Source organism: Typopeltis vanoorti, chromosome 19 (assembly GCF_054136105.1).
Source record: "Typopeltis vanoorti isolate ZY-2024b chromosome 19, IOZ_Tvanoo_1.0, whole genome shotgun sequence".
Classification (NCBI taxonomy): Eukaryota; Metazoa; Arthropoda; class Arachnida; order Uropygi; family Thelyphonidae; genus Typopeltis; species Typopeltis vanoorti.
This window is the reverse complement of record NC_143567.1, coordinates 96,610,577-96,638,378: the sequence shown is the minus strand read 5'-3', so window position 1 is coordinate 96,638,378 and position 27,802 is coordinate 96,610,577. Positions and strand designations below refer to the sequence as shown.

Below are 27,802 nucleotides of genomic sequence, written 5' to 3'. Positions count from 1 at the left end.
GTGTCATATGTCCAGCCCATTTGTTCTAATTTGCATAACCGAGTACCATGCGGTATTCTGTCAAGTGCCTTTGCAAAATCATCATGTGGCCATTTCCTTTATCCAACTCAGTTGTTACTATACGTATTATAGTAATAATACGTATAGTAATATACGTAAAGCCATGTTGACCCTCATACGATATTACACTTTTATCTATCCATTCTTGAATTCTCTTCTCTGACCTATTTTTCTAGTACTTTTACTACCACTTCTGAGATACTGATTGGTCTATAATTTGCTACTGCATTCTTAGAAATTCCCTGATAAAAGGGAATTATTTTGTCCTCTTTGCACTTCCTTGGAAGTGCAAAGCTTTATGAGTTTTATATACCAGAGCTGAGACTTAAAGAGCCTAGACAGAGGCATTGCCAGGTTGCTTGCACATTTTTGCAAAAATCTAGCTGATATCCCATCTAATCCCACAGCTGTATTTACATTGAGATTCTGCAATATCCTAAGAATCTCCAAATTCATCCACCTCTGTTCCTATATCTGTGTCTGTTGCATACGTTAAAGCAGTAACTTCACTAAGATGATATACCCTTGCAAAGTGGTCACTCAGTAACTCGACTATTTTATCTGCTTCTGTCTCCTGGTGAACATCATCACTCATTAAGGTGAATCTTCCATAGTAATTCTTACTCTTACTTGCCACATAACAAAAGAACTGTTTGGGATTTCCTTTGGCCTGTTCAGCTAGATTCTTCTCATAATCTGATTTTGCCTTCATTGCCATGTTGGTCACCTTTCTTTCCCTAGAGCCTTGTACTGTTCATGGTTTTGCTGGTCACCTTTCTTTTTATATACACTCCACACCATTTTCTTCTGCAGCTTGTGCTTAAAGATATTACTCATCCATCTAACTCCCACCCTCCTTAACCCTCCTTACCTCAGGCATACAATTTAATACTGCTTCCTCTAGATGATCCTTAACTATATCAAATGCACTACTAACATCCTTACCCTGCAGTGTTTTATGCCATGGTACAGATTTCATCTTCTTCCTAAGTATGTCATAATCACCTGCCTTGTAGTTCCACAACTACCCCTTTTTGATAGAATATTCTTCATGCTTTACAATCTTCAAGTGAAGACTACATGGTAACTTCAACTTGGGTATGGATAGCTCTTCTGATCCTATGACCAGGTCCGATGCTCTCCCACCTCTAATCCTCTTCATCACATGCCGCCTTAAGTAATTATCTCTTAGTAGGTGTATAAATTATATTTCCTTCCTGTCGTGATCTTTCTACTGTCCAGTGTATATCTCCATAGTTGAAGTCCCCATAATAATCACTCCACCTGTACTGATTGTACTAATTTGGCAGTGCATGTTTTCCAGATCCAGGTGATACAAGGATGCATAGTATCTCCACTGTTATTCATCTATGTGAATATATGTGGATTACATTAGAGGCATTAAACATAATGTCAAAAATAGAGATGTTGCTCTCAGCTGGTTACTTTATGCAAATAGATATTATTATGCTTATCACTTCCTTTCGCTATCTCCATGGAGTCAGAAGACTCGTGGGACACCTGCTCTAACAATTATTCACATAATACCTATCATACGGGGTGCTTAAGGGTCAAAGCTGTATAACTGAGAGGAGACCTCCACATAGCCTTTAAAGGAATGCGGAGAACCGACCAGGGCTTCTGACCTAATGTCCAATCCTCACCTTCTCGTGGTGCACCCTGTTGGGTATCTACTTTGATACTGAACGAACGAGGATGGGCTGGCAATTTGGGATTTAGCCGACCAAATTGTATTCTTATTGGTTAAACCAAAATAAAAAATGATGGTACAACATGACAAAATTTCATGCCGGCTGGGGCGTCGCCCGGTTAAACAAGGCCCCCGTTGTTTTTGCCAGGGAACCAGGGCGAACAGCGAAAAGTCAGCTACTGGAACAAATCTGAAAACAAACCCCAACTCAACATCACCAGAGTTAAAGATCGGTACTATCAACGTAAGAAGCCTGAATGGCAAAGAAATGGAGCTAGCTGAGGAAATAGATAAGTACCAGATCGACATAATAGGGGTGACTGAAACAAAAAAGACCAAAACTGGTGAGATCTTTCTGAGCAATAAATACAAAATGTTATATTCAGGCAATAACAATCAAGGAAAAGAAGGAGTAGCCATAATATTCAACACAAAATACGAGGCTAATCTTCTTGAATGGCAGTCAGTCTCAAGTAGAGTAATGTGGGCAAATATGAGAATGGGGAACTGGACAATGAGACTTATTTGTGCCTATGGTCCCACAGAAGGTTCTACTAAGGTAGAAGTGGAGGAATTTTTTGAGGCTTTAGAAAAAGCAACTGACACAATGAAAAAGGAAAAGTTGGTCCTTGTTGGGGATCTAAATAGTAGAGTAGGAAATGATTGTGAGACATACAAAAATATTTTGGGAAAATTTGGAGAAAAGAGCAAAGCTAATAATAATGGCAAATATCTGTTGGATTTCTGCTCAGGACATGGACTGGTTATTACTAACACCATGTTCCAACATAAAAATGTGCACAAATTCACATGGAGAGAAGAGGCTAGGAATAAGAAAAGTCTCATTGACTATGTTATTGTTGATAGTGATGTTTTCTCCCTGGTGCAGGACACCAGAGTGTACAGAGGATTTGAAATTGGAAGTGATCACTATTTAGTCTTGAGCAGGATAAAATTGAATTTCATATTGAAAAGAATAACATGTAAGAAAGTTTTAAAGCGAATAAAAGTTGAGCAGCTCTCAGATGTAAACTGTAGACTAAAATACAGAAATATTATTGAAAAGAAAATGAAAGAGTTTGAGAACAGGAATCAAACCTTGGAGATTCAGTGGCAAACTCTAAAGGAAACATTGATTGATTCTGCCAGAGAGGCATGTGGTGAGGTTGTGTGCAAAGATAAAAAAATCAGAACTCCCTGGTGGACACAGGAAGTTAAAGAGGCAGTGAAGGAAAAGAAGAAAGCATATCAAAAGTTCCTGGCAAATAAGTCAGCTTTTACTCTTACAGAATACAGAGACAAATGTAAGAAAGCTAAACAGTGTGTAAAACTAGCTAAACAAAAGTCATGGGAGGACTTTGGCAAGAATATAGAAAATAAATATCAAGAAGGTGGCAAAATATTCTGGAGGTTGTTGAAGAAGCTTAGGAATGGAGGAAAGAGTGCTGTAAAAGGAATTAGAGATGATAAAGGTGAAATGAAAACAGGAGAAAAAGATATCCTTGAAGTATGGAGTAATTACTTTGAAAAACTGCTAAATGAAACAAGCAGTGATGACAGCACAGTGATAAAAAAACACTGACCAGGCATGCAGTCAGGAATACATATCCATACTTGAAGTAGAAAAAGCCATCAAAGGCTTGAAATGTGGAAAGGCAGCAGGAGTAGATGATATTCGACCAGAAATGCTGAAGTATGGTGGTATAAGAGTCTTACAGTGGCTGCACTGCATAGTTCAGAAAGCCTGGACAGAGGGACGAATTCCCGATGATTGGAGTAGAGCTCTCATAGTACCCATATATAAAAAGGGAAATAAAACTGAATGTGAGAATTACAGAGGTATTTCCCTACTGAGTGTTCCTGGCAAGATCTATGCAAGTATACTTGAGAAGCGGTTGAGAAGAATTGTGGAAGAAAAGCTTGGTGAAGAACAAGCTGGATTCAGGCCAAATAGAGGCTGTCAGGATCAGATCTTCACTTTACGACAAATAGTCGAGAAAGCATGGGAATATAACAAAGATCTGTATTTAAGTTTTGTCGATTTGGAAAAGGCATATGACAAGGTGCCAAGAGAGAAGCTATTCAATACGCTGCAGTTATATGGTGTCAATGGGGCATTATATCAAGCAATACTTAGTCTTTATTTGAGTTGTGAGTCTGCAGTTAGAATTGAAGGAAGTACAGGAAGATGGTTTAATGTTAAATCTGGTGTGAGACAAGGATGTACGTTATCCCCTCTGTTATTCATTATCTATATGGATCACATTATGAAGGAATGTGGTATTAAACCTGATATCAAAATTGGAGATGTTAATGTCAGCTCTTTGCTTTATGCGGATGATGTTATACTTCTAAATAAATCCGCTACAAGTCTGCAAGATTCTCTGACTAAATTGAATAGCTGTTGTAATAGATATGGTATGAAGGTCAGCAATAAAAAGACAAAGACAATGAAAATAGGCAGAATCATTGAAAATGTCAACTGTGTTGTGAATGGAAAACCTGTGGAACAAGTAAAACATTTCAGCTACTTAGGCACAATTTTTACTGAAGATGGTAAACTAAATATAGAAATAGACAACAGAATCAGCAAAGCTGGTATCGTGGGAAGTCAATTGAATAAATTCATATGGAATAAGAAAGAAATTAGTCGGAACACTAAATTAGCTGTATACAAGACTGTGTTCAAACCAATTTTAACTTATGGATCTGAGAGCTGGGTCAGAAGTAAAACACTTGACCAAAGACTAGAGACCGCAGATATGAGAGTCCTGAGAAAGATTAGAGGCGTGAACAGATGGCATCAATGGCAATATCATATTAAAAATGAGGATATTAGGAAAGAACTTGACATTGTCAGCATCCAGGAATGCGTTAGCAGAGCTAATCTCAGATGGTATGGTCACTTAAATAGAATGGGAGAGGAAAGATTAGCAAAACAAGTGTTCTCTGCCAGGTTGGCAGGAAAACGACCCAGAGGAAGACCAAGATATAGGTGGATTGATACGGTACAAAGTGCCTTAGACGATAGAAATATAAGATCTGATAATGTTGGAGTCTTGACAAGTAACAGACTGATTTGGAGGAAAATTGTAGATAGGAAGTTAGTAATGATGTAATTTTTTCATGTAGTACTGTCATATCCTGTACACCCCTTGAGGGTACATGGCAGGAATCTGATGATGATGATGATGATGATACCTATCATACCTCTTCTTAAACTCATTCTCTGTCAGTACATTCACAACTTCTGCCAACAGTTATTCCTGTCATTCACCACTCTCCAAGCAAAAAATTTAGTCCATACACAAAGTGTTCCATGAGTGAATCCTGTTTTTTTCTCTCTCTATCTGTACATCACGTATTCAAAAATTTCTTTTGTGCCATTCATGTAGAACCTCTTTAGTAAGTTACATTTTATCATCTCCCCTCATCTTAACCTGTCAGTTTTGCTTTACAACCTACACATCTTTAATCTATCATCATAGGGTCATTCCACTGATCTTTCACCAGCTTGGTCATTAATCTCTAAATCCCTTCTACTACTTCTCATAATGGTCATTTTTGCAGTATACCTTCTGACCTTCAACTCTGTTCACCATCACCTCAAATTATCTAGCATCAATTTCCTGCACTCTATTACCATGAATTTAATACATGGCATGTAATCTTTTAACCCTGAAATGCATTACATTTTGCTACATTAAATTGAGTCATATTATTCTTCACTCACACCTCCAATTTATTTATTTATTTTATTTTTTTTTAATGTTGGACCCATACACAGCAGGTTGGTCAACTTATGATATGTTAGTATTGTGTATGGGAAATTTATATCCTATAGGTATATGATTTAAATCATTGTATATCATCAAATAACTTTTTATCTCCATTTAAATCATCCCTTTTATCATTGATATACAAATTAAACATTAGTGGTTCTAGTATAGATAATCATTATGGATATGGATCACATTATGAAGGAAAGTGGTATTAAACATGATATCAAAATTGGAGATGTTAATGTCAGCTCTTTGCTTTATGCGGATGATGTTATACTTCTAAATAAATCTGCAAGATTTATTTAGAAGTATAACACGTCTGCAATAATCTACAAGTCTGCAAGATTCTCTGACTAAATTGATTAGCTGTTGTAATAGATATGGTATGAAGGTCAGCAATAAAAAGACAAAGACAATGAAAATAGGCAGAATCATTGAAAATGTCAACTGTGTTGTGAATGGAGAACCTGTGGAACAAGTAAACCATTTCTGATATTTAGGCACGATTTTTAGTGAAGATGGTAAATTAAATATAGAAATAGACAACAGAATCAGCAAAGCTGGTATGGTGGGAAGTCAATTGAATAAATTCATATGGAATAAGAGAGAAATTAGTCAGAACACTAAATTAGCTGTATACAAGACAGTGTTCAAACCAGTTTTAACTTATATATCTGAGAGCTGGGTCAGAAGTAAAACATTTGATTAAAGACTAGAGACCGCAGATATGAGAGTCCTGAGAAAGATTATAGGTGTGAACAGATGGCATCAATGGCAATATCATATTAAAAATGAGGATATTAGGAAAATACTTGACATTGTCAGCATCCAGGAATGTGTTAGCAGAGCTAATCTCAGGTGGTATGGTCACTTAAACAGAATGGGCGAGGAAAGATTAGCAAAACGAGTGTTCTCTGCCAGGTTGACAGTAAAACGACCCAGAGGAAGACCAAGATATAGGTGGATTGATACGGTCCAAAGTGCCTTAGACGATAGAAATATTAAGATCTAATAATGTTGGAGTCTTGACAAGTAACAGACTGATTTGGAGGAAAATTGTAGATAGGAAATTAATAATGATGTAAATTTTTCATGTAGTACTATCATATCCTGTACACCCCTTGAGGGTACATAGCAGGAATTTGATGATGATGAGTATAGATAATCTTGAGGCACTCCACTAGTTACCCTCATGTTTCTAGATTTCACTCAATCATATACTACTTTTTAAGTGATACTTTTAGATTTAAAAATTATACTTTTAAATAAATGCAGTTCAAGTTTTCAGGATTCTATTACTAAATGATCTCTGTAATAAAATTTTCAAGAAAGTCTGTAATAAAATCAGCATTAAAACAAGACAGATTGCTAAAATAGGCAGGAACATGAAAAATATTTCAGCTATTTAGGCACAGTTTTTAGTTAAGATGGCAAATTAAATATGGAACTAGGCATTGGAAAATGCAGAGTTGGTATGGTGGGTAGCCAACTAAAGTAAATTTATATGGAATAACAAAGAAATTATCCAAAACACTAAAGTTAGCTGTTCTTTTTTTGTTTTTTATAGTGTTGCTCCCATCCATGAATAGGTTATTTGTAAACCTATAGTACATTTAGTACTGTGGGTGGACTAGGGAGATTTTTTTTATTCTTTCTATTTTTATCACTTTTATAGATTTTTTTTTTTTTTTTTGTATTTTTCATTTATTTTTTTTAAATAGTCCGGAAACCCTGCTCTAGAGACCAAACATGGAACTATTTCAAGTCACTTCAGGCCTCCAATAAACAAGGCAGTTGGCTTACCTGGATGATGGCATTCGTCTCCCACTTAATGTATATGCAGGACAGTGTTCAAACCACTTATTATGTTAAAAATGAAGATGTTAGAAAACAACTTGATATTGTTAGTGTTCAAAAAAAAAACATTAAAAAAATTGAGCAAAGCTAATCTAAGGTCACTTATAAGAATAGAAGAGATGTTAGATACTCTGATGCTTGGTGCTGGGGCAGGAAAAGGCTCAGGTGACCATGATCTAGGTGGATTGATGAAGTTTGATCTCACCTGGTTGGAGAAAATGCACTACTTACCATCGACCTGAAGTAGCTTGAAGTTTTTTTTTTTTTTTTTTTTTTGACCAAACACTAGTGCAGGATTTCTGCATTATGTAAAAAAATTTAAAAAATCCTTAATATAACCACAGTAGTAATGTACAAATAGGTTTTACAATTGGCGAAAAATCCTCTGTCTCAACTACAATTAAATACATCCATTTTGAATCTCCTGCTCCTCCCTCATGCAAAAGGCAGAGGGATGAGCAGGAGATTCAAAAAATCAAGATGAGGTATAACATCCTGTATCTAGGGATATAGGATTTTTTTTATAGGTTGGTTATAGGAAGTGAGGATGAAGTTTATTACCTGGAAAATCCTTTTAAAGTAAAAAGTTACGGGAAAAAAATATTCTGAAAGGACTAAGTTTGACTGTCCCTCCTTCCAATCACATCACTCCTGAATGTTATGAACCAGTCTGACCTTCATTAGAAACACATGTTAATTCAGTTAATTTTTTGACCTCATTCTAGAAAATAGTCTAAAATGATGTTGGTCTGGTTGACCGAGTGGTTAGCGTATCTGCTTTCCAGCCAAGAAGCTGCGGGTTTGAATCCCGCATAGGCATGGATGATTGTGATTGTCCCACTCTCCCAGTATGGACTGGGTCACCATGAGAGTAGTAGACCCAAAAATCTCCCGCAATGGGCGAGGCCTTCACCACTACAGTGGGTAGAAATATAGGCTTAAGGGGGAAGATATGGACACTAGTTATCCACACTTAGCAAAAAAAAAAAAAAAAAGATTGAAATATAAGTCCTTGAAAAATAGTCAGAATCTAGATGGATCCCCTAAACCAGTGGTTGATATCGACCCCCAGGGGTCGATATAACATTGTTAGGGGTCGATTCGGGCTCAGGGATCGATAGAAAAATATAAGACATCATTGTACGGGTAATATTTAATTCGGTTAATTTGGATTACCTCCATCCTGAATGACAACGCAATTAAGAGTGAATCGTGGGAACAGTGACATCAATAGGACCTGTAAGATGGAGCAAGGTCATGAAAATAGTTACGGAGGCCAATCAAGTAGGCCAAAATGATGTATTTACCAATAAACGGATGTCGGTGGTTCCCGGCCGGCCGGCACAGTGGGAGCGAGATTGCAACATGTGCACGGTTGCTTATTTACTTATACTTAAGTAAATAAGTAAGATGGTTGTGTAGAGGTGGAAGTCTACAAAGATTTGTTGAATTGTTCGACTCAACCCTAGAGTTTCTTACAGATGTTAATTTGTTTTTGAGTGATGAACTGAAGAGAAATAAGAATCATATTTTCTACTTGGCGGACTTATTTTCAGAATTTAATGACATACAGACCCATCTACAAGGTAAAGATGTCACGATTATTCAAGCTCGGATGATTCTTTTAGGCTTCCAAGCTAAATTAGCCTTATTCAAATCATTGTTACTAAAAGATTTTCAGTACTTTTCGAATCTACGGCAATTCGAAGTAAAAGATGAAGACTTAGAAATATGCACAAAACATCTTCAAAATTCGAGCAATGATTTTAAATTGCACTCTGCAGATTTTGAAAACATGCACATTCCAGATTGGGTTATCATGCCATTTTCTGCAGATATTGAAATATTGAATATAACTTACAAGATGAACTTATTGAATTGTCAGTTGATCTTGAAGCTAAGATGCTTTTTAAAAATAGGACTTTAAGTTACTTTTGGACGAATATAAATGTTGTAGAAAAATATCCAAAACTTTCTGAAGTGGTACTCGCCTTTTTGCTTGCATTTCCAAGCTCGTACATGGTTGAAGCTGGTTTCAGCCATTTTAATTCCATTTTAACAAAACAAAGAAATAAGCTAGATATAGAATTCCGAACCCTAATTTTGAACCCAACATTGCTAATCTTGTCAAGAGTCACGAAGACATTGACAATGTTAGTAAATTGTATACTAAGTTAATAAAAGTCTTATTTTCATATATATATATATATATATATATAAGGAAGATTGTATTATTGTTATTTTGTTATCTAAATTAAATTTTATATTTTATATATTATTTATGCTTCCTATCAAATATGTAATGTTAAGAAGGAAGTCAAAAACAAAAATGTATCCCTTTGACATTAAGCCAATATAATAATATATACTATATTATACATACAATAAACAGTGTAACTATAAAATAAATAATCTAAAAACTCACATAAGCGTCTTTTTTGCTTGTCATATTATAATTACGTAATAGTAAAATAGACGGGGTTGATAAAAAGTCCAGAAACTCTTGAAGGAGTCAACGAAATTTAGTGACCCCTGCTCTAAACAAATGATACACATTCTTATATAATGGAAGTGTTATGAATTCCATCAAAACATTAATGGTGTAGTTACAGAAACATTAGCCGGTGTAGTGTGTCTTTACCTTCTGAAGACGTTTTTCAAACCCTATGTTGTATTATATCACTATCATTCATATGGACAGGATAGAGGATTGACCTGACCGTAGAAGAGTCATTATGCTTGTGGGCAACCATACAAGTTTATCTTAATATAGAGGCAGTTATTATCTGCCTCTTAGTAGGTCTTCTTATTATGATATGCTTCATTTATATGCCACCTGATATTATCACTGGCAACCTGATGATCTTATTTGCATTTAACAACCTGCATTCTTGTTATAGGAAATTTTAATGGCCATATCTTTATAGGGTAGTGCAGATACTAACATCAAGAGATAGTTGTTGATTGCATGCTGGAGAACCATAACCAATCATCTTAAATCCTGGGAGCAAGTCCTTTTCTGCATATGTTTATCCAAATAGTACTTGTTCATCTGACCATTTCTCTGTTCCCCGTTCTGCCACTTAAGTGGGACGTGGGAGAGGAACATTTTTGGGATGATCATTTTCCTGTGATATGAAGTCTTGTACATTGAATACTATGTTCTATATCATAGAAGACAAATCAGGCTGAATGAAATACATTCTCATTTGTATCAGAATTTTTACAATAGTCAATTACTTTCGTAACAAGCAGTGAATGAATCGTATTATCGGGTGTATTACAAGCTGACTCGACTATGGTACTGAAAACATCAAGTTGGTTTACATCCTTCTGGATGTAAACAAAGTTTTTGGAGTTCAGCATATGATCTTCCACAAGAAATTTTGTAGTTTTCAAATGTGCATGAGCACAGTATACCCATTTTTATTGCTAAATAAAAGACTTCAGATCAATTTACATCTTTGATAACTATACAAGCCAATACTGAAATTGTCTGGAACAAGATACAGGAAATTATTATTATTATTATTATTTGAGACCTTGAGGGAGTCCACGACTCATCATGAGAGGCTATAAATCAACGAAACCGGCTGTCATTCCTTCCCTTAAATTCATTCACACTAGATGGACTAGAGGAGAACTATTCCACTTGCTTACTGCTCTGTGAGAGAAAAACCTAGATCTTACCTCTTTCTTGATTTCAAATAAACTTAACTTCCATGGATGCCCCAGTGTTCTCTCTCCATCTTGCATATTATGAAAAAGTGCATCAGACAATATCCTATAACACGTATTCAGAAGTTTATAGATCTTTATCATATCACCTCTCTTTCTACTGCTAATCAGAGTTTGCAATCCATACACATGCAATCTAAATCCCATAATCTGGATATAATATTTGTAACTTTTTTCTACCCTTTCCACAGCTTCTTTATCCCCTTGGAACCTGGGAGACCAAATCTGCGCACAATAATCCAGGTGTGGTCTTATCGAGGCTTTACAAAGCAGCAAAATGACTTTATCCTTGGATGTCAAGGTTTGCTTCAACGTCACCATTATGCTAAGATCCCAATCCTCATCAGTTTCTTGTAGCCTAAATTTTCTAATATAATATGCTGCTGGAAATCTCATCATGCAAAGTGCAATTTTACATTTTACACTTACTAACATTAACTCACAGCTAGTTTTGTTTATCCAAATTTCCAGCCTATTCAAATAATTTTCTAAGTGCTGGATGTAACATCCCTGATTGCCCTGCCTATCTTCACATTATTGGCAAACAATTACACATCTGATGTCAGACCCTTCCTGATGCCATTAATGTATAAATTGAACAACAATAGCTCAAGGACTGAACTCTGGGGTACATCACTGGCCACCTTAAATCTGGTGGTCAGTGATGTACATACACACCTGCCGTGTATGTACCACTTTTTTATATGTCTATCAACCATCCACTTAACCACGTCAAGAGTTTATATTTCCATCTGATATTCTCCAGTTTATGCAACAGCTTTTTGTGTGGTATCCTATCAAATGCCTTGGAAAAATCCAACATTATCATAGTGTATCCATTCCCTCTATCCAACTCGACTGTAACATTGTCATAAAATATAGCAAATTGCTGAAACGTGACCTTCTTAAATCCTTGGAGCAAGACCTTTTCTGCATATGTTTATCCAAATAGTGCTTATTCATCTGACCATTTTTCTGTAACTTTATAGTAGCATGGAACAGAGTACTGCTCCTTAATATACAAGGAGCAGTACTATATGCTGCTCCTTGCAGAGTATAGCTTGTTGGCCTATGCATTTCTGTATGCGAGCTCTTACCAACTTCTCAAAAATCTTCACTACCACACCAGAGATACTGATAGGTCAGTAGCTAGAGACATCAATTTTTTTATCACCTTTTGTACGATGGAACTGTCATTCATTCCTTCCATTTCTGTGGTATCATTCCTGAGCTCAGACTCAAGTTATACAAAGGCCTAGCCAATGCGGTTGAACATTCCTTTAGCAAACATGATGATATTCCATCTCTCCCTATTGACAAATTCTTATCCAGGTATGACACAGCTCTTCATCCTCATTTTCATGCACTTCTAACTTTTCATCCAACGTAACAGTAGCACTGTCTGCCATGTTACATAAGCCTGGTTGATATATCTTAGCAAAGTGAGCACTCATTAATTGAACAATCTCATTAGCTTCTGACACTAGAGTACCATCTTGCATTCAGTGAAGTTATTCTTTCAGATTCATTCATTCATTCTTTTACTTGCAGCATAACTAAAAAATTCTTTTAGATTGCCTTAAGCCTGCAGAGCCAAACTCTTTTCCTACTCCAATTTAACTTTCTGTACGATACTCGTTACTTTCCTTGCGTGCACTTTATATATTTCATAACACCTCTCACTCTTATTCTCGCAATATTCTTTCCATATCATCTTCTTCTTGTGGATGTGTTGCTTAATAAGGTTGTACATCCACTTCACTCATAACCTATTTATTCTTTGAACACTAGGGATACATTCAGATACATCCTCATTTGAGCACTTTTTCAAAGATCCCCATTCATTACTGACATAATATTCCTATTTAATAACTAACACTATGGGACCAAAGATAGTATTCTCCTAAATTGATCATAATTTTCTCCTTTGTAGTTCAGCATGTAACCTGTTCTGATACCCTTTCCACTCCCATGTCTGTGGGTGTATTTTCTGTGATTTTGGAGTGATGATGAAACACTAGATTCAGAGGAGAGTAATTGGAATAATACAGTATGAGATTATAAGAAGCTAAGCTTGGTAAATTGAAGGAAATGAGACTTGATAGAAATGTAGATGGAAATCTTATTACATAAATGCAGTCACCCCATACCAGAGGCATAGGAGTGCTTTGGTACTGGGTCAGATGCCAAGGGCACGAGTCATAAGGGTGCTAGGAGCAGAATATTTTGCTAGTTATTGAAACTCACTTTTTAAAAGGCACCTGTCATCAAATCTTCCAAGGGCACTAAAAGCCTAGCTACACTACAGCTTCTTACTATAGCAAATGCTGCTATAACAGACTATTAACATATCTCAACAAAATTCTCCATTGCAAGCTAATTGCTATAATATACCATTCTTATGGTCCATGAGTGTGTGTGATAGTATTATTATTACTATTATTACATAACACCTCCAGGGAGCCCAAAGCCTCATTGAGGGAGGGCACCTACTCTACAACTCTCCATCTCCACCAACCGCAATTACTTTCATCATCTACACCAATGGCATCTACCGCCAAACACTACCCCTAGTATTTTCATAGACAATTACAAGCATCCATGCCCACAGCGGAATTCGAACCCATGGCCTTTTGGTTGGAGAGTGGATACACTAACCATTCGGCCAACCAGGCCAGCGAGTAGTTGACTGTAAAGGTGAAATTTTTCACACAATAGGGATAAGCAGCACCTTTTCTTTTTGAAGTTGAGTAAAGACAGTTAACTAGGAGCAGAATCTCTTTAAACAGGGTTTAAAGAGATTCTTTGCTTGAAGAGTTGAATGGATCACTAAAGAAAATGGCAGGTTGCATCTGTTGAATTATGTTGAAAGTTTATTTTTCACTTGGTTAGAGTATAATAAAGTTTAATCCTTTATCCAAGTGTGAGCAAACAAAGTTTGCGCCTCAAAGTATCTTCAGGACTGGGGTAAGGTGGTACAACACCAGGTAGTACAACAGGTGGTACAACAAAACTTTCAACATCTTTCTCTAAATCCAGAGTAATTTATTAAAAAGGGCGGCACACCATTTGGCAACTCCTATAGGTAGAGATGACCTGCTAATGCTTCTGCCTGGTATCTCCACTTGGGCCTGGCTCCCACTGAAGAGACCCCAATAAAGGTCGAACCTAGTCTGGGTAGTGGCCCTTCCCTTAATGCATAACATTAGACATATCCGCAAGGAGATGTGGTTTGCATTATAGGAGATACTGAGATAGGAGTGTTGTTAGCTTGCTCCACCTTTGCAACGAGTTGCCCTGGTGGTACAACACAAAATATCCAAGTCTTTGTATTAACTTTACTTGGATATTTGAGGCCTTGTGCATTCAACTTATATTTATCTGCTTAACAAATCGGATATACTTCCATTTGTTCACATTAATATTTAAACCTTACTTCCTTGTTCACTCTCAATATTTTAAGATCATCCTGCAAAGAACTTGGCCTTCTGGATAGCTGACTACTCTGCCCAAGTTAACATCAGCAAAAAGAAATTTTACTCCATGTTTGAAGCTGAATCATTTATGAATATATTCAGCACTTGAAAAATTTTGTGCTAGCTCACCAGTTTGGCAAGTATCTCACTGGGAAGTTATACTTGCCAAGAAATGATATTCTTGTTTAATCCTTTATCCAAGTGCAAGTGAATAAAGTTTGCACATGAAGTAGTTTCATGACTAGGCTAACTGTATATAGAGACTGATAACTTCACATCACTTGCCTTAGTATTATATAATTCAAAGTACATTTCCTTTTGGAAGTGCATAATGCTTTATGTTAAGGGGGAGGGGATGGGTTATCTTCTACTTTTTTAAAGTTACATAAATTCACTGCTTCTATAACCTATTGATCAATGTCATTCCTTATGAACTTTGGATAACTCTTCTTCACTGGTTCAGCCAACTGAAGAACTTCTGCTGCTGCCCATGTTATATATGCCCTGAACTAACATAAACTTCATTTGAAATCTTCTCTCCTTCTCTTGTTAGGTTAGCTCATCAGATCACAACTTGCCAACCGATTCTCATAACTTGTGTTGGAGTCCCTCTGTACACTTCATTAATCTTCTCTTGAATACCTCCAAATTTCTTAACATCCATTAAAAATCTTAGTCAGTAAAGCTTGGAAGCATAATCCAATATTAGTCTAAAGACTTATATAATGGTATTATCACTTCCTTTCTCCTACAAGTGAGGATTCTTTTAATTTCATCTCTGATCAGACTAGTTTTGACCTTTATTGGAGTCCTGTTAATGTGTAGGGAGACCTCACCAAAAACTCTATGGGGATCTACAAGATCACTCTAAATCTCACTTAGTGACCTGAAAGAATCACTACTAAACTCATCACTCCTGACCTGGATCACTCCAGAACTGGAAATTCAGCAGTGGCACCTCTCAAATAACAGTGCAAAACTTACCACTGAGCCAAACCACTCTGCTCCTAAGGAAGCAACCTCACAATCAATGGGTACTAGACCTAGGAATATACCAAAGTTGAATTAATGTAGAAATCATATATTTCTCTTATACAGATGGTAAAAAAGTGTATCACCTTATTAAAATTACTCTGGATTAGAGGTAATTGTAGAAAGTTTTTTCACCTAATTCAAGAGTAAATTATAATTGCCAAGAAATTATATTCTTACATAGGCAAAGTGGATATTAGATCCAACATTATTTCAAAGCCAAATATTTATAGAAACTATGAAAGTTTCATAAATTGACCAGAGAGTTTACAAGAATACAACTCTTGGCATCGGAGCGGATGTGTAAAATTAATTACTAAAAAAAAAGCCGTACGGCTTCATTTCAACGATGTAAAATTACATAGGCAAAGTGGATATTAAATTCAACATTTACGAATTCAGCTTCTGAAACTTCTTTCATGGATTCTGCAAACATTCGGCTTTGAGATAATGTTCGATCTAATATCCACTTTGCCTATGTAATTTTACATGACTGAAATGAAACAATATGGCTCTTATTTTTAGTAATTACTTTTATGCATAGGATTATGCACTTCCGAAAGAAAGTGTGCTTTGCACTGTGGATTACTAAGGCAATTGATGTTAAACCATCAGCCTCTATATACAAGTCGACTGGTCATGAAGATACTTCTTGCACACACTTGTTTGCTTGTGCATGGATAAAGGATTAAATAATAATATAATTTCTTTGCAAATATAATTTACTTTGTATCCAAGTGAAAAAACTTTGTACACTTCACCAGTCTGATGTTAATCTGGGTGTACTCTACTATGGTCACATAATATATCATAGTCGTGTTTAATCCCAGATCTGGTCAATTTATAAGATTTTGTTAATGTTATTGTTAATCAGTGAAAATTTCCCAAGAAAAAAAATCATGAGACTTACAATTGACACAAGACCATTTATTTTATTTTTTTTTATTAATTTTCTATTTTTCATTACATTTTCACTTCTAATACTTATATCTTTTTTATAGAAAAAATCAAATGATTTCTTCTCTGCCATAATAAGGAAATGTTGAAAACATTCAATATTATGAAATCTCTGAATAAATTAAAGCCAACCATTAGGTTGATGCACATATTATTATATTAGTGTGTTTCTGAATTCTGATTGGCTTTGGAACATCGTTGAATGGACAGGGCCATTGATATATTAAACACAAGTCCTAACACTGAACCTTGAAGTATCCCACTCTAACATCTTCATGAAGATTCTTCTCTAAGCACTAGCTCCTATCATCTCCCAACCAAGCTCTCACTATCTCATTAGGTGATCATCAGTACCTGTCTGGAACATTTTAATCAGCAGGTACTTATCATCATCATCTGACCTCCATGGAGTCACACTCATCATGGGAGGTACACACTATTGCACCCAGTGCTCATCCAACCGTGCTTTAAACTGATTCAATGTGTCTACACCCACATCAGGCAATGCATTCCACTCACCAGACACTATCCATGCAAAGAATCTTCTCCTCACTCCTCTGCTCATACCCTCCTTATGCAGTTTCTAGCAATGGTCTCTTATTCTATCCCTCTCTCCCATTATATGAAAAATCTCTTCCACGACAACCTGATAGCAATCCCTGACTAGCTTATATGTCAGGGATTGCTATCAGGTGTGCCGCAGGGCTCTGTTCTTGGACCACTGCTTTTCAATTTTTGTGTAGAGGCTTAAGTGCTGTGAGGACATGATGTTGGAGGTTTAATGGATTTTTTACACTCAAAAAGAATTAAATTAGAATTTAATACTCCTAGATTTCGTCCTAGTCACTAGGACATCTACGGGGATTACAAAGACAATTAATGTAACATGCACACAAAAACTTACAATACTAAGCCCAACCACGTGGGTGACACTAAAGTCCTATCTAGGTGGAGCACCCTCTAAGGGCGGTAGTAGGAGGCCTGGAATGTAAGATGGGACCTCTGGTGATGAGTGTTTCCCAAATCTTCGGAAGCGTAATGCAATCGTATTTGTTAAGATTTGGTTGGTTTCTGAGAGCTACTGCTGCTGCTTCTAAGAAAAGTCTCTCTTTCTTGAATTTGCTGTGGTGGAGCATGGTGGTTTTCTTCCATGATACTCTGTGGGTGGTGTCCAAAACATGGTCAGCCAAGCCTGAATGGCCATAGTTGTGTTTAACGATGTACGACTTGTATTCCTCCAGGCAGATGGATGCTGATCTGCCTGTCTGTCCAAAGTATGCAAGCTTACAGGAACAGGGTATTTTGTAAACTCCAGGCAGAGAGAGAGGAGGGAGCTGATCTTTCGTAGAACGGATAAGGGTAGCAAGTTTGCGGTAGGGCTTATATGCTGTGTGTAGGTTATACTTTTTTAGTATCTTGGCTATTTTTTCCGAAGTGCCTCGGATGTAGGGTATGGTGATGGCATTTTTAAATTCTTGTTGACGTGAGGGACGGGGAATGGGGGAGGAATTGGTTATTTTTTTGATACTGTGTTCGCTGTAGCCATTGGAGAGGAAAGTTCTGTGTATGTGGTTAAGTTCAGTAGTGAGGGCGGTTCCACTGGAACAAAGATTGTGGGCTCTCTTGGTAAGGGTTTTAATGATGCCATATTGTTGTGAGGGGTGGTGGGAGAGTTTGTGAATGTATCTGCCTGTGTGTGTGTGGGTTTTCTGTATACAGTGAAGGCAAGTGTATCATTGGGCAGGCAGGTGACTAATGTGTCTAGGAAGGGTAAACAATTGTTCTTTTCCTTTTCCATAGTAAACTGGATTCTTGGATGTAGGCTATTGAGATGACAGAGGAAGGAGTCTAACGTGTTTGGGCCATGAGGCCAAATGGAGAACACATCATCTACATATCTTAGCCAGATAGAAGGTTTGAGTGGGGCTGAGTCTATGGCTCGTTTTTCAAAATCTTCCATATAGAAATTGGCAAGGGGGGGTGAGAGGGGGGAACCCATGGCGGTTCCTTCTATCTGCTTGTAGATTTTGTTATTCCAAGAGAAATACCCAGAGTTGATGGCAAAGGAAAAGAGATCTAAGATGTCAGAGGGGAAAACGTTTTCTAAGAGAGATAAAGTGTCAGTTAAGGGAATATTGGTAAACAAAGAGGAGATATCAAAGCTTACCAATATGTCTGTATTGTTCAAGGTTAAATTTTCTGTGAGGACTTTAAAGTGGGTCGAGTTTTTTATATAGGAAGCTGAATTTCTGGTGAGGGGGGACAGAGAGGTGGCCAGCTGTTTAGACAGTCTGTAACAAGGTGCATTGGTGGCATCTACTATAGGTCTGAGTGGGGAATTGGGTTTGTGGATTTTTGGTAAACCGTATATTCGGGGGGGACGGGAGCAGAAAGGTTTAAGTTTTTTCGTGACGTCAGGGGACCAGGAGGTTACTTTTTTAAGTAAGATTTTTAATTTCTTAACTTGTGTTTTTGTGGGGTCATGTTCTAGCGGGATGTAGGTAGCGCGATCGCGTAGGATAGTATTCATTTTACGATTGTATTCGCTGGTATTAAGAACAACTGTGGCATTACCCTTATCCGCTCTGGTGATGACGATACTTTTTTCTTTGCGTAGTTTCTGGAGAGCCATGCACTGGGCATAAGATAAGTTACTTTCTGGAGGCGAAGAGTGAGCGAGGATGTTGGCTACGTCGAGTCTGATGTTGTTGGGTACCTCTGATGGTAAGCGACCGATCCCCCGTTCGACGTTAACCATTACATCGAGCACCGGCACTTCTTTCGGGGCGACGGCAAAATTACGGCCGAGGCCAAGGGCGCTGACGACATCCTTGTTGAGCCTTTTGGAAGAGAGGTTAATTACTGTCTGGAGCGGTTGAATTTGTGGTTGTGGTTTGTCTTTAACCAGGTTGCTGTATTTCTTGATGTGTTTGTTTTTTATTTTTTGAAATTCTCTCTGTGCGGACTTTAGTGTCACCCACGTGGTTGGGCTTAGTATTGTAAGTTTTTGTGTGCATGTTACATTAATTGTCTTTGTAATCCCCGTAGATGTCCTAGTGACTAGGACAAAATATAGGCGTATTAAATTCTAATTTAATTCTTTTTGAGTGTTGTAAAAAATCCATTAACCACCTTACCGGCCATTATGGATCAAATACGCATACGCTTCGTATCCATCATATATTTCAATGTAATATCAATGGTATTACAATTTTAATATGCACTTCGCATCCATGATAACTTGAACGTCTATAGACGTCTTGGCCGGTAGCGTGGTTAAACCTCCAACATAATGCTTTTCAATTTGTTCATCAATGATATAGGAAAGGATTTGAGAGGAAGTGTTGACTTGTTTGCTGATGATGCAAAGTTGGATAGAGCAACTGTGAGTGCACAGGATGTTAAAATTTTACAGGATGATTTGGGTAGTTTGGAGGACTGGGCTAGGAAAAATGGATGTCAATTTTATGTGGCAAAGTGTAAGGTTATGCACTTTGGGGTGAAAAGAATAGCAGCAGTATATCGCATTGGTGGAACCGTACTCCAGGAGATTGATGAAGCCAGGGATTTGGGAGTGTTGGTGGATAGGGAATTGAAGTTTAGGGGGCACATTGCAAAAGTGACTAAATCAGCTCATCAAATCACTTGGCTTCTGAAAAATATTTTAACATGCAGAGACAAACAAGTTGTTGTTCCTCTGTATCGAGCCTCGATAAGACCCCATCTGGACTACTGTGCCCAGTTATGGGCACCAGGGTTTCTTGATTGCACGTAGATATTGCACGTAGTGCAATACTGGAAGTCTCAATAGAGACTTCTGGTATTGCACTACGTGCTAGGGTCACTTGCATTTGTTCATGCCGGTGTCGCCGATACTTTATAGTTTACTATATTCGGCAAGAAACTCTCTGATTCCAATCTTTGAGTTTCTTATTCGGTTTTAAAACTATGTGGGATTTAATATCCCCTTAATTTAAATATTGTTTTCATTGCCGAAATGAAGCTTATTAGCTCTTTATACTTAAGTAACTTAATGGTTGCACCTGTTTGGAAACTCGCATCGCAGAGTACATAAGTTCTTTTCGCTATACACTTCGGTATTAGGTCTAGCTACTCACTGATGAAGCCTCAAAAAAGGCTGAAACCGGTCTGGGTAGTGACCTCCCTACCATAATGTAATAACAGCATACATTTCCTAGGATATGTGTTTTTATGTTATGGAAAATACCTAAGAATAGCAATCAGAATTTACCGACTTTGCTGCAAGACTTCTGGTATTGCCCTACGTGCTAGGGTCACTTGCATTTGCTCACGCTGGTTATGATTCCTAATCAGTTTATTTTGTTGATTACCTTATGAAGACTCAGTAGTCTATAATTCTTCATTTTATGCAGTGATGAACTACCCTTATGAATTGAAATAAGCCTTTGCTGCCTTCATTCAAAAATGGATTAATTAATGCAGACAATAATATTTGTTGATTTCTGAGAGGGAGAGATCATCCCTGTGTGTCTTTTCAGTTTCCAAGTGGTTTAAGATATCAGTAGTTTCCTCTTCTTGTATAGATCTTGTCCCTTCAGTGGTATTTTCTCTTTTCAGAAGAGAAACACAAAATACTCATTCCTCCCATTACCTCAGCTTGATTTTTCAAAAATTGATACAGAGGAAATGGTTTGCTTAATTCATTTATATTTTCTTACTCCTATTTTTACATATCTCCAAAAGCAATTTGGATTAATCTTAGAATTTCTAGTTAGTTGTAGTTAATTTTTTTGTTTAGCTTTAATTAGCATTAAGTCTAGTTCATGCTAGTTGTTGCTTATATGTCATACATAATATCATCAGATCACTACCCTTTCCATAATTTTATTTATTTTATTTATATATTTTTCTTATAATGGATTTCTTTAAAACTTGATTTATTCATCCAGCTGATTTTAGGTTTACGAAATTATTCTTAGCTTAAATATTAAATTATGCAAGATACCCTCAGAACTATCCATTTTGCATTAGTATCTCATCCATAAATAAGGTTCCCCAATTAATACTTCTTAATTTTCTTAACATATCCTTAAAATTAGTTTTTTGGCATTCCATGCTTGATACTTTTTAATTATCATTCTCTCTTCCAAAGTCAAATGAGCACTTTCACAGAGGGATTCAAAGTGGGATTTCACAGAGGCATACAAGGTTCAGTGGTGGGACCATTGCTGTTTAATTTGTATATAAATGATATAGGAAATAACCTGAAAGGAAATATTCAGTTGTTTGTTGATGATGCAAAATTAGCTAAAGTAATTGTTAATCAAGGTTATGTGGAGAACTTCAAGACAATTTGAGTAGGCTGTCAGTATGAGCAAAAGATAATGGGTGTCAACTTAATATCAAGAAATATAAAGTTATGCATTTTTGGGTAAAAAATGCATAATTACAAGCCATGTATCACATCGATGGTGATACATGGCTTGTAATCTTTACTGTACTCCAGGAAATAAACGAAGCTAGAGATTTAAGGGTGGTGGTAGACGAGTTAAAATTTGGAGGATATATTGCTAAGGTTGCTAACGTAGCTCATAAAATTACTTGGCTATTGAAGGACACATTAACATGTAGAGATAAGGAAGTTATTCTTGTTTATAAGCCCTTGATATGCTCACATCTGGATTACTGTGCTCAAGTCTGGTCCCCTGGGTTTCTTGGGGATGAGGAAGCAGTGGAGTGGATTCATAGATGAGTGACCAAGATGGTGAGTGGCCTATGGAATGTTCCTATGAGGACAGAGTTGAAGGTCTGTGGATTGCTGAAGTTGGTGGTTGGAGAAAAATAGGAGATGTGATAGAAACATTTAAGTTGCTTAAAGGATTTTATAGGATAGAATGGGGAAATGTTTCAGCACTTGGCTAGAGGTGCCAGAACAAGGGGTAATCTTGGAAATTGAATAAAGAAGTGGTCAGTAGGGGTGTGAGGACTAGATTTTTTGCTTGGAGAGTGGTGAGTGAGTGGAATGGGTTGCCAGAGTCAGTTGTGGGTGCTTTTTCTGTTAATGGGTTCAAGAGCGGTATGATAGATTGGGTCTCCCAGTCTTTAGACTCCATAGAGGTGCCCATATAACAATAATAATAATATATCAAAAAAGTTTCTGCAGTTATATGTTGCTGGTTTTGTTTTTTATTTTATTTCTTTAAAAACACAAACAAAACAGTGGCTTAATTTTATTCTAATAAGATGTAGAAGACTATTATTGAAATAGATGCTGTGAAACATTTCTTCACTTGCATAAGTGGCCCCTGTAGCATGTTAATAAGTTCAAGCATTGGTATTTACACGTGAAAATGCTTTATTTGTTTTTGTTTCGTTTGTTTCAAGCCTGAATCTGATTATTTGTTACATAAACTAGTCTCGGCTTAAGTCCACATTTGTCGAAGATTTATATCAAGAAGTTACCGCAGTTATATGTTGCTGGTTTTTTATTTTATTTTATTTCTTTACAAACCAAAACAAATAAAGCAGTGACTTAATTTTGTTTGAAGTTTTTTTTATATATATTTTATTTTTTTAAATTTAAGTTTTCCCATTTCAAATTTTGATATTATTTATTACAGTGACATTGAATGATATAGTTTATTTACACCCATTTGCACTATTATATTTCATAGTTTATTTTCTTTTCTTTTCCTTTTTTATATAGAATTTGACCGCCTCATTAAATTACTAACTTAATTCTACTGGTTTCTTTACAGTTCTTTTGATCCATCTGTCAGGTTAGAATCATTTTGTTCTTTTTTGTTTTATGATTTAAATTTATCTAAATTGATTCATTCAAGTTTTGTTTTATAAATTAAGCAATTTTAGCGCTTATTGCAAATTCATTTTTGTTAGCATTTTGTTTTGTTCCAAGGTAATTTTAAATGAGATAGAAGCTAATATATAGTTATTACATCTCTTCATTGTCATACTTATATATATGTATGTATATTTTGCAGAGAGGAAATTAGTGTTCTCCTTGATCCATTCTATACAGAACATGATACATAGTAAGTGTTATTAGTAAATTTAATTAATACGCTGGTGTCTTTAAAATAATTGAATTTGTTTTGCATCAGTTTTGAGATGTTTAATAATTTGTATCTTAATGTAGAAGTTAAAAATACCAACCCAACTTGTTGGGATAGTTAATGGAAAATTGGAAAAATGGAGCCATATTATGAAGTCCTTTTATATTTTATTCAGCCTCACTATCGCATTGTTGAAATTACAAAAAAAATATAAAAAAATTGTTTTTAAAATGAAATATATATTGATTTTTACTTGACCATGATTTATAAACATCTAATACCAACAAGTTTCGCCAACAAGGCTTGTCCAACTTCTTCAGGGCTTATTACAGCAAGAGAAAAAAAACTCAAAGTACAGAGAAAATGGAGTAATGCTATTATAAATTAAATATTAAAACAGAACGCATAACATTACATGCATGGAACGCGTTATGTTAGTCACTGTTATAAGAGCATGTTGTGTAGTTTTGAGCGAAATTAAATTCTGGCAGACTGAGTGATCATATTAAGGTTTCCCATATGTCAGCTATTATCATTCTCTGGTTTCTGTTAAGATTTTCTACAGAATGGAGGACTACAACAACTTCTTTGAAATTTCTACAACAGAAATTGTCTTTTAGGTAAGGCTTGGAGCTGCTATCCCAATCAATGGTATGGTTAGTAATCACGAAATGATGGGCTAGATAGGCAGCATACATACCTGAGTTGTCTGTTCTGCTGTTATTAACATTTCCTATATGTTATTTTTTTTCGGATTTCGAGGCTTCTTGACATCTGTCCTATATAGTTTAGACCACAAGCACATGGGATGTTGTACACTCGGTCATGTTTGAAAAAAGCATTGATGTCTTTTGGCAATCTTAAAATGTCTTTATGGACAGTCTTGACCACCTTGAGCACAACTCTGATGTTGAAAGGTTTAAAAAGTTTTGCGATCTTTTCAGACACTGTACCTGCATAAGGAATAACTATGGATGAACTGTATTGAGTGATGGTAGGTTGTTGTGGAGTGGGGGGGGGGTTCTATGAAGAAACTTGTTGATTTAGATTCCTTGGATAGCTTTTTTTTATTAATGTCTCTGATATATGAGTAATTTCATCATAGAGTTCTTTTTCTTCTGAGATGATGTTTGTGGCTCTATTTTTGAACATATGTATTATGCTGAGCTTCTGGGAAATATGGTGAGTTGATTTAAAATGAAGGTAGCATCCAGTGTGTTTTGGTTTGCAGTAGACTGTTAGTTTGGTATGTCCATCTGCTAGTTTCTTGATTAGGTATCCAAAAATGGTAGTTGATTATTTTTTTCCAGTTCCAAAGTAAATTGTATTTTTTGATGAAAAGAATTAATTTTGGTTAAAAAGTCCAAAAGAGCTGTTTTTGTGTCCCTCCAAATTATGAAGACATTGTCTACATACCTCCACCATACTAAAGGTTTTTCTCTGTACTTCCACTTTGAGTTTTTTTCTCTTACCGTTATAAGCCCTGAAGAAGCTGGACAGTCCCGTTGCCGAAACTTGTTGGTATTAGATGTTTATAAATCATGGTCAATTAAAGATCAATATATATTTCATTTTAATTATATGTTTGAATGACCAAATATAATCTAAACAATAAATTTGTTTTTATTTAAAAATGTGAAGTGTCTCTAACATATGGTAACAGTGATATCCTTTGGTCGGAAAGAGCTGGGTTTGTGTCCTATTTAGGACATGAGAAACTTTCATGATGTCTTCGCAACTATGAAAAGATGACCATTCTCATGGTTATGATTAAAATTTTGCTCCCGAAAGTTGGGCTCTCTTTTTGTACCGCAGAACAAATGAGCCAGAGAAAACATTGAAATGAGGCATGGTCTTATAGATGCAAACTATTAAATAAGATTAACCATCCTCCTATCCCATCTTCCTTTTGTGTTAACCTCAGTGGCCTGTGATAGTCAAGAAACTTGATATCTTAGAAAGCTGATTACTGCTTGTGATAAGGCTTTTAATCCTATCTGAGTTGTCTGTTTTATATCTGTAAATTGTGTGTTCTTCTGGCCTCTTTGCCTGTTTTGTAGGATGGAAAATCCAAGTTTTCAGGATGAAAAACCCTGCCATTTCTTTTTGAGACAGGCTAACTCACCTTCACTTGAAAAGCTCTCATAAAGTTCCTTTGCATCCTAGACAGAATTCAAACCACGGTCTTTCCAACCAAAGGGCATTATCAGGTTTATATGAAACCAGCTTTTTTCACCCTTTTTTTTTTTTTTAATGTCATTTCCAGTTTAAAAGATTTGAAACCTATGGTGCATTTATTACCATGGGTACGCTAAGGGTTAGGTAATCCAGAAACCCTGCTGTAGGGACCAAGTCTTTTTTTTTAAGTTACTTCAGACCTCTGCTGAACAAGGTGGTCCCACATGACTAATGAAAATCATTTTCTACCTAGATGCATACACAGATATCAGTGCTACAGTGGGATTCAAAGCCACTTATATTGGTAGGAAAGTAGAGATACTATGCACTCTGACAGCCAGACATGCATACTTAATTCTAACAATCCATTGAGTATAATACATTGTAGGTTGTGATATTACCATAAATTCATTTGTGTATCTTAGTGATGAGGAAAAGGACCACGAAGAATTGAAAAGCAGATGTAGTAATCAACCATTATTTATTAATTACATGTTTTTTTAAGTGTAAAATAAAGGGCATTTGATCTCATAATCTTGTACAAAACTTTGTAGATGGTTTCTTCATTTAAACGTTTCAAAATTTCAAGAATTTTTTTTTATATATAAAATACCATATTTTCCGGTGTATAAGACGCACTTTTTTACCTTAAAAATTCATCTTAAAAATGGGGTGCGTCTTATATAATAAAGGTAAAGATTGTTTCCTCTTTTCAAAGTCATATGCACTCCCTTTTATGTTTTGTAAAGGTTCTCTGTAGGTGGTTAATGGTGCAATCAAATTGATGCGTGACCTTCACATGACTTCTAGCGCTTCATTGGCTAAGAACGGAGAGCCCCTATTCAAGTTTCATGATATCTTATCCGAGTAATCAGTTACCAATATTTATCAGTATTGAGTTGATGTGTTGTGAGATATTTTGTGTTCAGTTTAATATTTCCCCGTGGATTTTAGTGATGGAAAAAAACAGGCGACATTCATATACTTCAAGTTACAAATTGCAGATTGTAAAATATGCGGAAGAACACGGGAATAGGGAAGCTGAAAGACGTTTTGGACCTACGCCTACAGAAAAAATGATTAGAACTTGACATGGTCAGAAGGAGATTTTGTACAATTTGCGTAAAGAAAAGCATGCGGAACATGGAAAAATTGCAAAGTGGCCAGAACTAGAGACCGAAGTTTTGAAATGGGTGCAAGGAAATCGGCAAAATGGCATTGCCATTTCAACAAAAATGATTCGTACACATGCAGTCAAAGTAGCCTGTGAGCATAACATTGAAGATTTTAAAGGTGGTGTGTCATAGTGTTACCGTTTCATGAAATGCAGTGGACTTTGTATGCGTACAAAAACAAAAATCAGTCAAAAAATGCCAAAAGAATATGAAGACAAAATTATTTCTATATTATAAGAAATTAATGATGATAGAGAAGAGTCAGATGACAGTGACATGGGTTTTGCAAGTTTCTGAAAGGTCAGTATACTATTAAAAATTACCTATTATTTTATCCATTTTTTTTTAAATCATACTTTAAAGTTTAGGTTTTTTCCAGAAAATTGTATTAAATTTCTTGGGTGCATCTTGTACATAGGAGCATCTTATACACTGGAAAATATGGTAGTTGGCTTCCATCATGCCATGAAAACATTTGTATATCCAGGCATCAGTTCCATAATCCACTGTTGTCCTTGCAATTCCCAGGATGTTTTACCTAAACATAGTTAAAGGAGGAGGATGTATTCACAGCAATAGAATATGATGGTTATAGTTTCAAAAAGACAGATACTTAGGCAAGTGATGTGAATTCATCATCATCATCATCATCAAATTCCTGCCATGTACCCTCAAGGGGTGTACAGGATATGACAGTACTACATGAAAAATTACATCATTACTAACTTCCTATCTACAATTTTCCTCCAAATCAGTCTGTTACTTTTAAAAACTCCAACAT

At 36.1% G+C, this 27,802-nt stretch overlaps 1 protein-coding gene across 5 annotated transcripts in view; it reads left to right on the top strand.

Annotated features, from left to right (window-relative positions):
• The window catches only part of TBC1D5 (TBC1 domain family member 5), a 495,953-nt gene that overhangs the window by 144,616 nt on the left and 323,535 nt on the right, over positions 1–27,802 (top strand). For 4 of the 5 annotated variants that reach the window (XM_090408923.1, XM_090408920.1, XM_090408921.1 and 1 more), the window contains exons 10-11: positions 23,354–23,374; positions 23,597–23,647. In XM_090408923.1, coding sequence (XP_090265049.1) covers positions 23,354–23,374; positions 23,597–23,647 — 72 coding nt within the window. The remainder of the gene's footprint in view (positions 1–23,353; positions 23,375–23,596; positions 23,648–27,802) is intronic. The other variant, XM_090408922.1, reaches the window with a different exon arrangement.